Source organism: Patella vulgata, chromosome 2, assembly GCF_932274485.2.
Source record: "Patella vulgata chromosome 2, xgPatVulg1.2, whole genome shotgun sequence".
Lineage (NCBI taxonomy): Eukaryota > Metazoa > Mollusca > Gastropoda > Patellidae > Patella > Patella vulgata.
In genome coordinates this window covers 43,663,064-43,681,708 of record NC_065880.2, presented here as the reverse complement: position 1 = coordinate 43,681,708, position 18,645 = coordinate 43,663,064, and the positions used below count along the sequence as shown (strand labels likewise).

Here is an 18,645-nt window from a genome sequence, read left to right as displayed (position 1 = left end):
ACGTGATATTTAACACACAAGTCTAATTCTGCTTTATTTAACTCGGGTGACATTACTGACATTTCAAATGACAAACATAAATAACATCTCCCCGCCAATAGAATGTGAAAAATTCAACAAATCAAATGAACAGTAGGCCTACTACCTACTTCAAATCAGCAAAGATGGAGGCTGTGGGAGAACTATATATTTAACAATCAAATCTGACAACTCATTATAATAAAATTACATTTACTAAGCCCAACCTATAAAGACCAGGACACGATAGGACACAATACTTTGGCCATTTTGTGAATAACATATATTTTTTTTTCTATGTTTATATTATGTGCACTATGAAATTAATTTTGCCCAGAGAGCAACATTTCTGTCTTTTCTTCATCCATTTCCAACTGTCAAGGGTTCTTTTATTTGCACCCCAATATTAAAATATATGGACCTTGGATTTTCGTCATATCCGAAGGAATAGACATACTTTTCTTGAAAACCCCTCGCATGCCACACCCCTGACAAAATTTCCCATGGATCTTCTAGACCAACACCTTGATTCAACCAGAGATATTCTTGTTGTGGGAGTCCAGTGTACTAACCACTCGACTAACATGATCGGATTACTTGCCTCATGAACACAAACATTATGTATTGTATATATTTATTGGAACTCAAAACAGAAATTTCTGAATTATAATTACATCTTTGGTAGTTGATATGTCTGACTCCAAACTACACCAGGTTTGAACATTCTAGCTCAATTAGAAGTAGAGTTATTGTTTCCCAAAAATTGTGAGGGACAGACAGACAGCTGTAAAGACCCATTTTAATAGACCCCTGCTTTCGAGATTCACTATACCCTATCAATGTTTGGAAATAAACAAAACACTTCAAAACCCGGTTCACCGAAATCATCCTCGATGCTAATGGTCTTAGGTCATGTCTGCATCAGATAACAACTCTTAAATTTTAAAACCAAATTGTCCAGTATTTCTTGACTCAATATCTCTCTTAAAAGTTGCTGATCATAATTTGAGTACCGATATTGTAGTATACCAGTCCAAAAATAGTTCAGTATGTACAAATTCAGGATAAATTGAAAATTCGGTAACATTTGGCATATTAATCTGCACTCAATATAAACAAGCCAGTGTTACCTATAAGTTTTGGGTATAATATTTTGATGGGCCTCTTTTAAATCCAACTGATTCCAAGCTGGTGGATTATCTACCATTGATAATTTGTTTTTTTAAATTCTAAGTTAAATAATCAAACTAAGTAGATTTTAGCATGGATTAACCCGTGAAAAATTAGATATTATCTGAAACATGCACGGCAGGGATTGCCACCTTAAATAATATAAGCTACTAAAAGTACACTATGTGAATCAGACAACGAAGAAATGTGAATAATATGTGTAATAGAAGTGTTTTAATATATTCTATAGCTGTATGTAATTGATAATTATCTGTTATTAAAAGTGCATATCAGGTGTCCTAGCTCTAGTTTAATTGTAAGCAAAGGTGATCTATGGCTGAGAAAACAAAAGATTTAAAGGATGTCTTCCATTCTCTTATGTATTATATTTCAAATGCTAAATAAACAATAAGGGCTGTCTCATCATGAATGTTTGGGTAAATAAATAGCAAAATCTAAAAAAATAAACGTTCTCAATAATTACACATGTTCATACTTCATGCAGTAAAGGGCAGAAGTAACACTATAAAAATATTTCCAGTTGAAAGTACATGCATACAGTGGGCTCAGTTATCAACTACAAAACTCAATAAATGTTATCGACAATTATATATATGATATGACACTGGATAATCATAAAAAGATGCATAATTACCAGGAAATGGCTACTATAAATTCATCTGCTTAATTTCTAGTGCATTCTACGTGTTGTAATGAGAAAGAAATCATACTCTGTGGGACTTTGCGATGGAACTACAAAATGTGTGCCAATGTCCGTAGACCAAGACGTACAAGAACCAGAATATTTTTTATTGCATGGCCTAAAATTGATATTAATAAACAATTAATAAATTCATATTTCTTCTATGGTAAATAAAAGTTGTTGTGTTACTTTAATATTTTTGATTATTTCAAGCAACATTATCATTGTCTCGTATTATAAAGCCAACTTGATTCTGCAGACAGTGAAGGATAACGGTACATTAATACAATAACAGAACAAATAATACAGAGAGATACAGTACAATTAGATACCTATTCACAGAGAATACAGTATATAGAACATTGAGAAATTTATTTAAAAAAAACAGAAAAAATATATTTTTAAAAAAGTACAACCGGGTAATCCAAACCACATGAGTAGACTCAATGACAGACCTTATGATACAACGTGCACGCACTAACCATTCGGCCATCCAACTCCCTACTTATAGAGAACAGATTCCACAACCATGGCATAATGAATAGGCAAGTTTAAAAAAATATATATTTACAGACAAGATAAAGAATGTTTTTACACATCATAATATATCAAAAATGATATTGTTGGATTAACTACTCTATCAAAAGATACAAACTTCTCAACGATTTTTCAATCCAAGGGAGATAATTTAGTTACTTTCTTACAAAATATTTTAGTTTTATCCATCTCCAACAACATTTTGTCATCAAAGAATGGAAGATGACACATTCAAAAATATATTTACGGTAAGACAGACAAGATAAAGAAAGTTTTTATACATTAGAATTAATGAATGATAGATGTTAATGGTTTTGTTGGATTATACTCTGTCAAAAGATACAAATGTCTAAACGATTTTTCAATCAAAGGGGGATAATTTAGCTATTTTCTTAAAAATTTATTTGGTTTTATTCATTTCCAACATTTTGTCTACGTTATTTGATAAAAGGTAAGAATGGGAGATCAAACATTTAAAAATGAAATACTGCAAACAGACCTACACTAATGAGTAGAGTTAAATAAATATATATAAGCTTATCCAAAATCCATAAGCCTTCTTGAAGAAAATTATTATAGCATGGATTTTGACTGTCTAACCATAAACCTCAGATGATATGGATAAGCTATTGCTTTTATCCATTAAATAAAAGGGATATGAATAATTATTTACTCGTAAATGAAAAAAAAAAAGAAAAAAAAAGGAAACAAGCGTTAATATACTTCACACAATAAGGCAATTTCTAAACTAACATATTATGGAATATGTTTATTTGATAAATATGCAAAGGGCCCTTTTTGGAGGAAAAGACTTGAGAGGTTAAGCAGAAAAGGCTACTCCTTGCCATGTGATATTGAACTCACAGCTTAGCAATGCAAACCTTTCACCATTCAATTCAAGAAAGGTACTACTACTGCATTAGAAAGCAAGATTATTAACAATAGTAATCTTAAAAACAAAAGTAACTGAAGGCAGATAGATTAATAGTTAGATTCAAGCTTCTTATGGCATGCAGTTCTATGTATTAAAGCATATAGAATAGATAACATAGTACTCTAATAAATTTAATATATCCAACAGCCAGTCTATAATACACGTAATAAAAACTTGTAGAAATATATAAAAATAATCCAATAAACCCAACATTACTTATACTACAACTATAAGCATTCAAAATAGTTTACCTTTTAAATCTACCCAGCCTATTAAACAGATATAAAGGCATTATGTTAGAGCTAAATTTGCCTATGACAGAGTGTTTTCCTGGCTTCAAATGTTATATAAATTATCATTTAGTTAGACATTTATTCACCATGATCAACTCTCTAGATCATCGGATGGCTTGGATTATTAAGTGGAATAGACAATGTCAGCTTTACCTGCATTAAGCACTTGTTTGACCACGCAAGACAATAAAAGGCCTGACATAAAGAGTTATACACAGCTTTCTATTCTTATAAATTACAAGTCTTATTTGGATTGAAAGTAATACAGATTACATTACATTCGCTGTCTGAAACCCGATAAAAGCAGCCATTCATAACTTCGCTCAGAATAAAGTAATGTGACTGAAATTTTCAATACAATTTTCATTATCTATTTTATAACTACTGTAGGAAGAACAGCCAGATCTTTCTCTAAATCTAGCATAATTCTTCTTTAACATAACATTATGCAGCAGGATTATTAATATTTTGTCCTAAAAACAACAATGAAATAGGTTGATTGTTAAACTATTAGTATTATAGTGAAAAAGTTTTTTTGATCCGATCTCTTTAATAAATAACTTTGTATTAGATTGTATTGAAATTTGATAACTAGGTAATTGCTAGTTAACAGATGACCAAAAAGGATGTGGTTATGTTTTCTGTAAGTATAGAATGGTTTTAAAATATTTTATTTTGTAACTGAATTCTTATGCTATACTTAAATTAAATATTACAAAGTTGGAATATAGAGGCTAAGATTAAGTGGCTTATTAAAGACCAGAAGAATTAGACAGCCATATAGGATGACACTCATACATACATATACATGAAAACCAAACCAGTCTATATAGATTCAGCTCATAACTGTCACTCTTAAAGGACAATATTGGTGTCAGTCATTATTACATATGTGATAGAACTGGTTAAATACATTCCAAATATAATTTTAACACAGAGATCATTGCTACGGGAGACGTGTAACAAGTACTTGAAGAAATGGGAAGTGACGCCAAACATGACAAACACGAGTTGTCCTTCTATAACAGACTGAAGTACCAAGCGGTAAGAGACAAACGATCGAATTTCATTTCACTGATAATTCCATTGAAGTTGAAAAGTTATTATATGGGACTGTGAGAGAGTATCTCACAATTCAAAAATAGAATTGGCTATCACTAGATAAGGGACACGAGAAAAAGTAGAAAAATCCTGTGCATTCCCCCGTTTTTATTCATTCTGTTCTTAATAAAAAACATGGTAATGCACAGACTTTTTCTAATTTTTGTTCGTTATCTTTTATCTACTGACAGACAATTCTTTTTTTGAATTGTCAGATATCCTCTCATCGTCTCATATAACAACTTTTCATCTTCAACGGAATTATCAGTGAAATGAAATTCGATCGCTTGTCTGTTACCGTTCGTTACTTCAGTCAGTTATATAGAAGGACAACTCGTGTTTGTCATGTTACGTCACTTCCCGTTTCTTCACGTGCTTGTTACACAACTCCCGTAGCAATGATCTCTGTGTTAAAATTAAATTTGGGATGTATTTAACAAGCTCTATCACATATTATATAATGACTGACACCAATATTGTCCTTTAACTGTATGATATTGAAATTACATAGCAAAAGAATCCCTCTTGAAAAAGAAAAGTAATGGGGCCTGCTTCAGAACAGAGTTGCCATATTTTATATTGTTTAAGTAAAGACAGCAAACAAGTCGAATTGTTGTATTTTCCAATTTTTCCAATAATTATATCTTCAAAAGACTACTTGTCTATTATGAATAAAGCTGTGTATACTTCTAGGAAGAATTTAAGATCTAGTCAGATTGATGATTGTGAGAAAATTAAACGTTGTAGATCTTAACAAACAATAGTATTAAAATTGCAAAGATTGCAGAATTTTTTTTAAATTGATTTCAAAGAGCAATTTGATTTAGGTTGAAATAAAATGTTGAATTGTATTGAACCAATGTTTTTTTATTTGTCATGGAACAAGCTCTGTAAAATCAGTCTTGTTAGTCTGGAAACCAACATCTGGTCTGTAAGCAATGATGTTAGACTATCAAGTATAGAAGTCTTTTGCATGGTCAGCACAGGTCCTTCAACACAGCAGTGTGTTCTCATTTATGCTATAATGATTTGTTAACAATTACAATACACATGTATTATCACCCTCTTTATCATGTTAATGTTAACAAAATGCATTTAATACAGTTCTAAAAGAAGTTCATAATTGCCACAAGACAGTTTATTTGTTTATATATCACCACCTGCTTATATACACAGTATTAATTATAAAGAACTTGAAGTGAATTTATCAACTCAGTTACTTATAAATTACAACATTGTCATTGTTAGGTAATTATTGTTCATTTCCTTTCAATATTCTTGCCAAAATTGAAGTCGACTTGCCACCTCTGCAACTGTATTTAGCGCATGCACATATTAAACAATCTCAAATGCGAAAGAAATGTGTTCTTTATTCTACAACTGGCTATTGGTCTACAAGCTGGCGCTATGTCAAACACTGTTTTTAATTTAGAGTCGATCTTTAATTCAACTATGAATATACTGACCTTTATTTTCACTTCCAGTTGATGATCTTCTTGAACTACTAGATGAACGACTCTCACCAGTACTTCCTACAAAATAATATTAATTGATAATTTATGATTCAGGGAAACATTTCATCAAAGTATTCACAATTTCTCATTTCTGCATATAGGAAAAGAACCACTATATCAAATGAGCCGTAACACCAAATGTAATGTTACTTGTTACTATAATAAATGCCGTAAAAGTGTATAATACATGTAATACCATTTATATTATCATGTTTGTATACTGATGTTTTATGTCATGTCTGTTTTTTTGAGCCAATGGTGGTTCAGTGAGTAAGGCGTTGGCTTGCTAAACTGGAGGTCCTGTGTTGGCCGAGAAAGTTCAGGTTCTGATCATGGGACAACGTATAGTCGTTCGTATTGGACGGCAAACCAAAGTCCTGTGTACAGATTGGCAATTGGCATGTAAAAGATCCCTTGGCAACAGGAATTCGATATAGGAGTAGGTTGTAGTGCCTGGGCAAAATTCCCCTCATAGCAGATTGTATGGTGTATGCATGCCCATCTTCATTACCCCAGTCAGAACAGAACAGTAGGATGTTAAACCCCATTTCATTTCATCTCAATGTTTGTGTTGTATTTATTATCTAACCTTGACTACAGTATGTTTTTAATATAACTTATTCAACCAGCCCCACCCCTGGCCCTTCTTTTGTACGTTTGTTTGTATTTACTTGTAATATATTGTTTGTATGTAGCTGTAATATGTATGCATGTTATCTGATGAGTCAGTAGACTTACAGAAATAAAGAACTGAATATTGATCAAAACTTAAAAGTCAATAATGACTTAGACTAAAAGTTACATATTCACATATATAATCAGATATATGTGTAGTGTGATAGAGTAAATTATAACTCTACGAATGCACATACAACATTAATTGTGAAATAATTATAAGTATTTAAAGTTTAGTATATATTTTATTATTACTACACCATGTTCATTCGTTATTAACTTATAGACGTTAACTAACCCTCAAGCTTGATTGACTGCTTGTAAATTAATTTCATTGTTTCAATTACCTAAACGTCTAGCTAGAGATATATATCTAAGCTCATTTAAACTATACTCTTATGTTATTGTAGTAGAAGGGGCTTATGTCTGGCAAAAATGTATCTTACGAGGCTCGCCAATATGTAGTATGAGGGCAAGCCCAACAAAAAAAGTTGTGTCTTGGGACTTATAAACAAAAATGTAGGTTCAGAAGAAGCAGGGATTCGTATACTGGATGCTCAATGATTTGCCCCAAACGTCAATTCAGAGAAAACAAAACGCTTATTTATTATTCAAAAAGTTTTATTTAACAAATTGTAACCTCTGACAACTGTATAATAAATAAATAAATACATAGATGAATAAATAAAGGAGTTTATCCCCAACAACTTAAATGGGCTTCAAGTTCCAAGGCCACGTCCTAAATGCTTGATTTCGCGCCACGCAAGAAAAAATTCAGACGGGAGGCAGTCATTACATACGAATCGGTTTGCACTAAGTCCGCACAATAAAAATGACATGAAAAACCGAATCAGCTGAATGCAGACAAAAGTCCACAAAGTAAAAAAAAACTCTGCAGAATCACTTCGCGAGAGTGGTCCACACCAATGATCGACGGGTACAAAACAAATCGAACCAAAAGTGCAGTAATATTTGAAAATGCAGAAAGCCACTTTAAATGCTAACTATATAAGCCCCTAAAATTCATAACTGAATCACAACATTTAAATACTTCTTAAATTATCGATAAATAAAAACCAAAATTAAATATAGTTTATTAGCATGGCGGAAAAGCTACTTTTCCCGGCTAATAATCGGAATAGTTACTATTCCCATACTTATATTGCTTTTGGGCCGGGTACAAGGACAAGTGATGAATTCGGCTGCTTATATACCCTCAAAAGTGAAAATGGACGTTTTTGATTTTTGTCTTAATAATGAGTAATTGCTCGACCAATCCTCAGTTATTCAGCAATTCGCCGTGGCATGCTCCTAATCAACCGCCCAATCACAATTTGGGGCGATCCTACCCACTCCTCTTGCAGTGCAACGGCCAATTCTTGCAGTGTTGTCAGTTGATGTTGACGAACACGTGTTCCGATCATTTCCAGACATGCTCTATAGGGGAAAGGTCAGGACTCATGGGCATTATCATCTTGAAAGATGAAACGTCGACCTGCACGTTGAGGAAAGGGCAGAACTATCTGTGCCAGGATGTGGTCACGGTAGTACACACCAGTGACCCTTCCTTGAACAATATGCAACTCTGTTCTGCCAGTCATGGGGATTCCTCCCCACACCATGCTGTCTGATGTTAACGTTAGCATGACGCTCATTTACACGCCTCCAAACGCGAGCACGCTTATCGGTGAAATCCATTGACACCTGTTTGCCATGTGCTGGCGAGTTAATGGAGGCACAACACACGGTCGTCACGCATGCAAATGGGCTGCATGTAGCCGATTTCTAATCATTTGTAACTCGAATTCCTGTAACTTGGTACAAGTTTATAGAAAGCTGATTGGCCGTTTGTCCTCGATTTTGTAGGACCTATGTACGAATGTATCGTTCCTGGGCTTGTGTAGTGGCTCTAGTACGACCTGAACGAGGTCTACCAACATTGTGTGTTTGTTGGTCTGCTGATCACAGACTGTGACACATTAAGCATGTTGGCGACTGCTCGCTGTGTAGAACCCATTTGAAGCATGTCAATAGCACGTAGACGTTCATCATGTTGAAGACGTCTCATTGCAAATTAAACGTAACACACTAAAGCAAAGATATGCTAAACAGTAAATCATGCAAGAACCAATACGAAAGCAAACATGGATAGGATAAACCAGCACACAGCAGTTTTCATCAACCCTTCCTTGAAGTGTCAAATTTGACAATGAACCCCTCCCACGTGTATGGCACTATTTCGTATGGCACTTGCAGCTCAGTGGTTCTGTTGGGGCGATAAGTTTTTCATCTGTGAACATACTCTCAAAGCATGTCAAGTGTGCATGACTATTTATCATATCACAACCTGCATAGGTATTTTCATTTCAATATCCCCTACTTTTTTTGAAGAGTATATATACAAGTAGTTTCGAAGCATGTCGTTTGCTAGTTTTGTGATACAGGGATTTTCAAAAAAATGAAAACTCCCACATTATAATTAATGTGTGGACCTGGTCCAGCTGTCTAATTAAAGCTATTGTGTTAATTGTTTAATAAGCTAATCTTAAACCTCTCTAAATCAGACCTGGTTACTAATAATTAATATGCATATATTATGAACTCAATTACAAGCAGAGTGCAATATTCACCCTGGAAATAAACACACATGTTGAAAAACCTCATCTGATTTAGAGACTAATTTACTTTTAGGATAATTGAGAACGAAACAGCCCCAAACCTATACGTATTGTAGTATAATCTTGATGCACAAGATTCCCTCAATATAGAACACAACAAACCGGTTAGCTCTCAGTAGTGACACACTTACATGTAGTTGCAGTTGTCAATGATATAAATAGTTACTATAATTTATGGCTCTCTCGTAAATCCCTTTTTAATTTATTACACAGAAGTTGTTAAATTAAATGCTTGTTGATCAATCATAATTTGATACAATAAATATAATTCAATCCAGCCAGGATTTTGTTGATGTTTCAAATATAATAATATCTACCGGTACTTTTTCTTGTACAGAGGTTGCATTATCACTAACCAAATCATGAATACACAAATCAGTGTGTCTTCTACTCGACGAAGCCTCATTTTTTTACTTTATCAACTTGTGTTGATATTTTTTGATATCAAAAAAGACGAGTAGGAGATTCTATTTATCACCCAATCCTTTCCTTCATGCACAAATAGATAAATATAATTCTTTGCTATAGATTTCACTTTCACTGAACCTGATTATATTACGGGATAGTGATACATCAATTCAACCATTGCAAAATCCTTTATATTGACCCAGCAAATTCATGTAAAAATATATATCTCCTGAGAATGTGTTATTGGGAGATAAACATGTATATATGTATGTATTCGTCCTCAATGATCAAAGCTACTCAATTAAGAAATGACTTGTTTGTTTTTCATCCAATATTTGGTATCTCAATGTGCCAAACAGACTTACTCCCCTTCGTGTGAGGTACTGATGTATAGATATTCAAAATTATGTATTCTAATTAACATGTTATATCAGTTAAATAAACCAAAAACATCATAATTGGTTTGGAAAGTGGCAGGAATGAGCTGTATGGTAACCATAGAGATATGTCAAAATGACAATTACATCACGATTGTGGACGATGTACATGTGGTTTGTGCATCATCAAAGACATTGGGAGAAATCAGTTGTTCTATAAATTACTGGATATTCATGCAATAACTAACCTGTTTGTTGAGCAAGAGATGTCAGTTGTGTGGACTGCTTGATTAATGAAACTCGATAAAAATAATTCCTCCAGAATGTTTCTTCTGATACCCTAAATAGTGAGAAAAAAAAAAAATGTTATACCATTTGAAAGGTTTATAGTTTTAATCTGGGTACTGATATAAATGTATTGCAACACAAATGAATATTCTAACTGATATAGGAAATTTTAAACTACCTATTTGTGAACAGTACTTTAAATTTTCATTTCATCTCTACAACTTGTCATCTTGTATATGCCATCCCATACTTGGGGTAGGAAAGAACCAATATCATGTTTTTACTCGATTCTTTGTGCATGGGACTTGAGTAAAACAGCATCAGTTTACAATTGAAAGTTTACTAATCCTGTTGTGCACCGATATTGTCATTGTCTTTATGAAACATTCTGATAGAGAATTTTTCCATAACCTAACAGTTTATAATTAGTATAATAAATGTTTCATTTTGAGGGGTTTTTTTTTCTGTTTTACTTATAATTAGATCTACTTTGGTCTATTGAGTACTATATTGTATTTTTGATATATACATACCATTTTACTTGCAAGAATGTAAAGCCTAAAGACTATTTCTATTTACTAAAAACATAATAACGAGTCCAGTCAAACAAAGTACTGATACAAACTGTGACACTGGGCATACAAAATTATGACAGTAATTATCTGCCTACATTAAAATTTGATCAAAGAATACAGTCAACACACAATCACCTTTTACTATTCTGAAGTATTAATAGAAATCCAGCTTTTGACAATTATCATAAAATTATTCATTTTTATTTATCAAAATTTTGCAAAACGTATCTTTTTTTCAATTCACATCGACACTCATTAGTTTTATAACTTACTGTTTGGGAACTAAATCAAATCTTTTTTCTTTTAGATTCAAATCTTCTTGAAGAGTTGCCAGGGCAATAGGATACATGGCCTCAAAATCAAATTGGAACTGAACACCTGGTGGAGGATTTCTGAGGAAGTTTCGTTTATCCTGCATTAAATAAAGAAATAAGATTTACAGTTATTTAGAGGACAGAAATGATTGATTTGATTTGAATTAAGAGCATTGAGTACTCTAAAATTAAAATACACATTTTAAAACTAGCACTGTAAATTTTGTTCATAAGATATGACATATTGTGTTATTTGGGATGATAAACTACATATTAATCACCACAAAAATACCAATTTTATTTATCAACTATGTTCCAAACTTGACTCAAAAGCATGATAATAAAGAGTGCTGATGACAACAAAAGTCGAATTTTCTCAGTTATGCCTGCTTGGATTTTCATCAAATTTGGCATGAACAATGCTAAATGCAAGTCCAAGAAATTTAAGAGACACTTTTTGGGTATAAACCATGGTTTGTCTGGTATCCATGGAAATGCCAAAAGCTGATGAATTATCTTGGAAATTCTTTAAGTTCATGCTAAAAAGAGATATCGATAATCCCTCCCTAATATCAAAAGTAGAGGTTATAACTAATATAAGCGACATTTCGACACCAAAAACATTAAAATAATATCTACTCAAAGTATTTTAAAATCTTTGTTCATTATTTACCTTCAAACAAGATTTTGTGATTTTCGGTAAATTCTTTGAATACGTCCACAACAAGTTTTAAAATACAACAATTCGGATATAAAAGGTAAAAGGTAAGTACTTCAATGCACTACTCCATCGGTCTCAAAATCATTTTATACATTCAAAAAAGATAGTCTTCGACCATCAAAAAATGAAATTCAGCCATGCTCCAGTCGCGATAGATGGCAGACATGGATAATTGCGTTTTAGACGGAATTCCTTCTGACATCATATATAGATAGACGTTAATTGTCAGAGTAAAACTGTTGCTGGAGACAGCCAGGATAGTTTACTGTGGATGACGTGACTGGTATGTACCATGACGTCATAATTTATTCAAGAACTGATCTAGGTTGGGGAAAACCTCATTTGCTTTAAATATTTTTTTTTTCCCACCTATACTCCATCATTACACAACAAACGGTCTGACTGTTATCATATCATGCTTTATAAGTTGTTAAAGGGGCGTGGGGCTATTTAAGGAATGACGTTAGTGCACAATACCATAAAATAATTACCACCGGTGTAAGGAATGATTTTATTGACAATATATGTCACCTGCAAATACGATTACTAAACATCATTTTGTTCATAAGACGCTCTGCATGCGCAAACCTTCAAGTCTGTACCGATTTAAAAAAAAATGAACAATCCAATCCACATTCCTACAAACACGAGTTTTACCGTAACACAGTAATCACAATTACTTGTTACAAATTGGTATTACATGTAGCGGGTGGGGTGGGGGGCCGGCCAAATCCTAACAACTACGTGAAATCACGACGAATAACTTCTTAGTTAGTCATATTGTAAGTGTAACTGTGTTTTCTTTATTTTGACATTCTGCTAATTGAGTAACCATTTGAGTAATAAATACAGGTAATTGAATGGATTGAAGCTACATGTATAATCGAAAATACATCGACATCTCTTTTGAAAATTTGTAATTATTACTACTGACAATTAACAATAAAAGTCAGATTGTCCACACGACTACAACAAGGTAACAGTTTGTTGTTGAAGGGGCGTCTATGTTCTGTCAATCGGTTTCTTTTTGATGTCACGTGTCATTTCTCATTATGGAACCTTGATTGACAGTATGCGTCTTCGGGCATTATTTTTCTCTTTAGAATATCCGTTTTTTTAATTTTGAAAGATTGATTTTTTAAAAAAAATCCTACGGAATTTTCACTAAAATCTCAAAATCCGGAATTCCGGGAAAATCCGGAAGACTTTCATCACTGGTTATGTGTCCTCTGGGTTATTTTACAGATGGAAGTATGCAAAGTCTTAATAAGATTGGTGATGTAAAGTTAATGCGTATCTTAGACTGCTCAATGCCCTTAACCTTTAATTATAATGTATATTTTATAGTGCTATATTATAGTATTGTTCATTAGTCTTTATAGCAGGTAGATGGTAAAATATTTTTATGAGAATCTAAAATATTATGAAAAGTTGAATCTCTAAAAAAAGAAACATCAGCCAAATTTATAAAGTTATGATCAGATTAACTGAAAAAATTTTAACATTCAGAATGGTATAAACAAGCCAGCGCCACCTATAAGCGTTAAGTAAAATCTGTTGACAGACTCCCTTTCTAATCCAAATGAATCCAAGCCGGGAGATTATCTTCCATTTAAATTTTGGTTTTGTTTTCATACATAAATGTTAAACAGGCATTATGCAAGAGCTAAATCTGCTTATTGCAGGTCTTTCTTTAGGCCTTAGATTATTAATTAGACATAATCTACTCTTGATGCCATCGGGTGGCTCCGATTTTAAGTAGAATGGTAGGACGGTTTGGCCATTTAATGGATAATTGAGACTTTGTTTATTATCTTAACAACTGTAGCAATGACAATCAAGGTTACACTGTTCTTTGACTGAAATTTTCAACATATTCCCTTTTCATTATCTAATTTCTAACTATTATAGTGAGAACTATCAGCTCTTTATCCAATCTTACATAATGCCCCTTTAAATAATCCATTTGAATATGTTTGAGTATGGATTCGGTAAACTTTAACTGCACATATTTAATTTGCAACAATGTTTATTCAATTTAGCTTGTAAATGCCATATAATTGATGTCATGTGCGATTTTTAAAATCTGGTATAATGGTTTAATAATAAAATACATCATTGTAGAAATCACATACATAAACAAATCTATTATATAATACAAATAAATGACAGACTTCAACTAATATAATACACAGTTCTACATATTTATAGTGGTATCAAGGAATCAGAGTTATTGTGAAATAAATTTTCTTCAAAAGAAAGAAAAGATCATTTCTTGAGGGTAAGATGGGTAAATCAGATAACTGCTTTTTTTTAATATCATACATGTATATCTATGTCATGTTTAGGTTAATGGTTAATTTCTTTTAATAAAGGTCTATGCCGGGTCATTTCAGTAATGGCTTACTTGACATAAAATGAAGTGTCACAACAGGTTATAAAACTTGATGTGAATATTTGTTACACAATGTTATAAACAACATAATATTTACACCACAATTCAGATAACGAATCAATAAATTCTTTAAAAAAGTCAATTATTCTAAAAATTCAAAACTGTGAAAATCAAGTCTAATAATATAGATTAGTATTTTATAAAAATGGATAGCAATAAATATTTCACATAACATGTTACACAAATGCACAGATGGCCTATTAGGTAAGATGAATATTGATTTCAAACACACTTCTAAAAATCCAGTTATGTACCCCATTTCAGTTGGTATGTACTTTTAGAAATTTTGCAAGCTTAATTTATTAAATAGGTGGAAAAGTTGTTTTAGTTCTATATTATTTTCAATCCAAAGTCTTAATTCATATTAATTAACCATAACAGAGATTCAATGCTTCTATTTTTGATCAAGATAAGACATTTTGCATCCAAAGAAAGACTTTTAGAGCCAGAAACATATTTGTTTATGAGAATGATGATTTTAAACAATACCCAGAATTGCATATGATATGCTTAACCCAATGGTTACCCAAATTTAAACAAATGTAATTTCACAGGAACTGAAAATTTATGGAAAGTTTTGAACATGCTTACCTGTGACAAAGCCATGATTTGTTGTCTCATTGTCTCCTCTTCATTATAACCAACCCATGGTGCTACTGCTGCCTCTTGATGTCTCTTAACCTCTTTCTTTTCTGCTACAAACTTATTTTGTTCTTTGGTAAAATCACCAATTATAGTCTAAAATACCAGAAAGTTCCAAAGTAAATAATATCATATTATAAGCTACATGTAGTTTAGATTTAGGATTCACAAAATATTCAAATTACTTATCATAAAGCAACAACATGCCCGGTACCAGTTTAACAGTTTATAAACTTATACAAAACAATAATGTAATACCAGAAAAGGGAATGGTTATCTTCACAGAGACTAATACATATAAGTCTTCAAGGTACATGTACATGTAAATTTCAAGAATATAAAACAAAGCCCAAACAGAATTTATGAATATAGGCTGTTGTTACCTTTTCTTCTACAGTCGATTTAATTTGTTTGGCTGTATCAGCAACTGTCTGTCCAGCAATCTTCCCAAAACTATACAAATAACCTACAAACATGAATAACAAAATTAAAATATCTAAGTATGTTTTTAAATAATTTTAATCTAATGTTTTACGGACATGTAGGCTAATGTTATGAAGCTAATTTTTTGCAACTTTTTTAAATCTCATGGCTGTTCTAATCCATTTAAATCTCGGCTATCCAATGCCTTAGAGAGTTGATTATAGGCTTGTCATGTTAATAAATGTCTAAATAATAGTTTTATAACATTTGAGACCTAAATAAAGACCCTACAATAGGCAGATTTACATAATACATATTTATCTATGTTGATGGACTGGACCTCCATTATCCTTAAAAAAACATTTGCATGTATGTACTGATATATGATAAATATTGAAAGGCTAATTGTAACAGCTAAGTAGCAATTTCATTGCCAAAAAATTAATCCTCTAAATTCGAACAGGTCAAAGTGTCAGATATAGGTCAACATATTGAAGAGATTATGATAAGAAATACTCATAAAGAATAATCATTGGCATAAAGAATGTCAACAATGAATTTTTTTACCCATGAATTTTTTAAATGAACATCCACAACCAAAAGTACTTCTACAACAAACACAATTTGGTCCAAAAATTATTCAAATCGGTCACTTTAAGTTATCTTACGGAAATTTGAAATATACGCTGGTTTTTACAAAGTAATAATAATTCTTTTCATACAAGCCACACCCAAATTTCCAGAAAGCTTTTTAAAACTACCGGCACTTGGTTTACATCAAAAAGTACACATTTCTGACTTTTGAAGTACATGTATCTGTCAGCAATCTGACTTGTTGTAAATGTTGGCGACATTGAAATTCATCCTGCTCAGTCTGTAAGAAATTTCAATAGCTCCATGGATGTGACAAATCATGTTTCATCTGTGTGAAAATCTAGTGCAAAAGTGATTGCATTCATTATTACACCTCTATTGGACTATTGTAATTCGCTACTGTTGGAACTACATGTACCATGGCATCTACTACCAAATGACATATTGATATATGTCTGTGGCACCAATGATGTCACAGACACATTCCTTGGTATAATTGATGGTAATCTTAGAAATTTACCAAGGTGCCTAATTACTAATAGCTTCTTCTCTAAAATGGCTTGAGTAGCTGTTATCATTTTATTTATAGATGAAATGATCAACCATTCCTTTTCTTATGATTTTACAGTACACAACTGAATGCAAAACATGCAGCCCTAATTGTGATATTATGATATTGACAATTTCATTAATATTAAAGCTTTTATGAATTTATGCTAGACCCCTTTCTATCTGGTGGCCATGGGTCCCTACAGATGGTGTCAGGCCTATTTTTAGAATGAAGTATTATAAACATTTTAACAATTAAAGTAGCTAAGTCTCTAACTCAATATCATCCAAAATCTTCAACATTGAAAGCACGATTTATTTGTCAAATTAAATCAACATTGATGTTGTGATCTTTCCCGGAAAAATATGAGCTTTTAATATCCAATATTTAAGACAAAATAAACATTTTGCCATTGGTACACGAATCGTGTACCATAATGCGTTTCAGCCCCAGTTCTAGCAAGAGACTCGATGAACGAGGCTAGACATAATGCACCAAACCAAACGGCGTATGTAGACTGGAATAACCAGGCGCTAGAAATTTGCATTCGATTGAGACTGCTGGCTTATTTCGCCGAACATAACTGATTTGAAATTGGAGTAAAAACGGAAACCATTGAATGTAAATCATTCATATTACATTCATATTACATTTATATTACAGTAATATATGCGTTGCGACCCACTTTTGTCAATTTCTAGGTCCCAAATGTTAGCGATTTAGCTCCTTTAATTAATTAAGACTATGGTGTCATGGCGTTTTACTTACTCCCCCATTCCTTGGCAGTATTTAGAGCCTTTGCTGACACATCTTCTAAAGTCTGCTGTGCTGTTGGTCCTTCACTATCATCATTTTCCTTGTTTTCACTGTTGGTTGTCTCTTTTGTCGGTTTGTCAGCTGACGTCGACTCACTTTGAGGGATCTCCGTTTTGTTATGGTCTGTTTCTTTCGACTTTATTTCCTGGTGGTTAACATTCTCCTTATTTTCATCAGATACGTCAGAATCATCTTTTGGTCTTTCGCCAACGCCCAACCAACTAGTAACTGAGCTGAACATTGTCAAAATAGTTCAAATGGGCTGAAAAATAATACGCACTAACCCTTCGCCTCGGTCAAAATTGTAAACACCAAAATCGATGATGATACACGATATCGTGGACTGTTCTGACCTTCGCGCAAAAGAATAATGGTTATAAAATATTTTTTCTAGGGGACATAACTCTCTTTAAAGATTAAAAACACGAATTTATCTTAAAATTCAATTCTAAAAAAATAAATGAAATATGTGTTATATACCACACAAACATACTTAATAAATAATAACTAAACAATTACTCCCCACTATCGGTGTCAAATGAAAATGTACTAATTATCTTGTTTAGCAATATCGTGCATATTAACCCGAGTATCTCTTTGCAATAACCAGAGCTTGTCTTTAGTATTTGCGACACCTGTTTGAAGTATATTAATACACCATTTTCATTTCATAAGATAACATAGTTGAATTTATGGTTGTGATAAACATTTTTGATTATTTTCCCCCATCATCATTATTTACAAAAAAAAACAACCCAAAAATCCCCCAAAATTATTAATTTCAAAGTAAACTAATCCAAAAGTGAACTATTCGTGTCCCCATGGCCAATTCTAAATTTGATTGGTCAATTTTTACTAT

The 18,645-nt window shown here is 32.4% G+C and overlaps 1 protein-coding gene across 3 annotated transcripts in view; it reads right to left on the bottom strand.

Moving 5' to 3' along the window:
• Nucleotides 1-18,160, bottom strand: part of LOC126810498 (synapse-associated protein 1) — a 39,398-nt gene extending 21,238 nt beyond the window's left edge. Inside the window, exons 1-7 of one of the 3 annotated variants that reach the window (XM_050535597.2) lie at nucleotides 17,739-18,160; nucleotides 15,787-15,869; nucleotides 15,353-15,499; nucleotides 11,544-11,683; nucleotides 10,657-10,748; nucleotides 6,223-6,288; nucleotides 3,614-3,631 (exon numbers count right to left, since the gene is read on the bottom strand). In XM_050535597.2, coding sequence (XP_050391554.1) covers nucleotides 3,614-3,631; nucleotides 6,223-6,288; nucleotides 10,657-10,748; nucleotides 11,544-11,683; nucleotides 15,353-15,499; nucleotides 15,787-15,869; nucleotides 17,739-18,027 — 835 coding nt within the window. In that variant the 5' untranslated portion in view covers nucleotides 18,028-18,160. The remainder of the gene's footprint in view (nucleotides 1-3,613; nucleotides 3,632-6,222; nucleotides 6,289-10,656; nucleotides 10,749-11,543; nucleotides 11,684-15,352; nucleotides 15,500-15,786; nucleotides 15,870-17,738) is intronic. The other 2 variants (XM_050535595.2, XM_050535596.2) reach the window with 2 other exon arrangements.
• Between the last annotated feature and the right edge of the window lie 485 nt (nucleotides 18,161-18,645).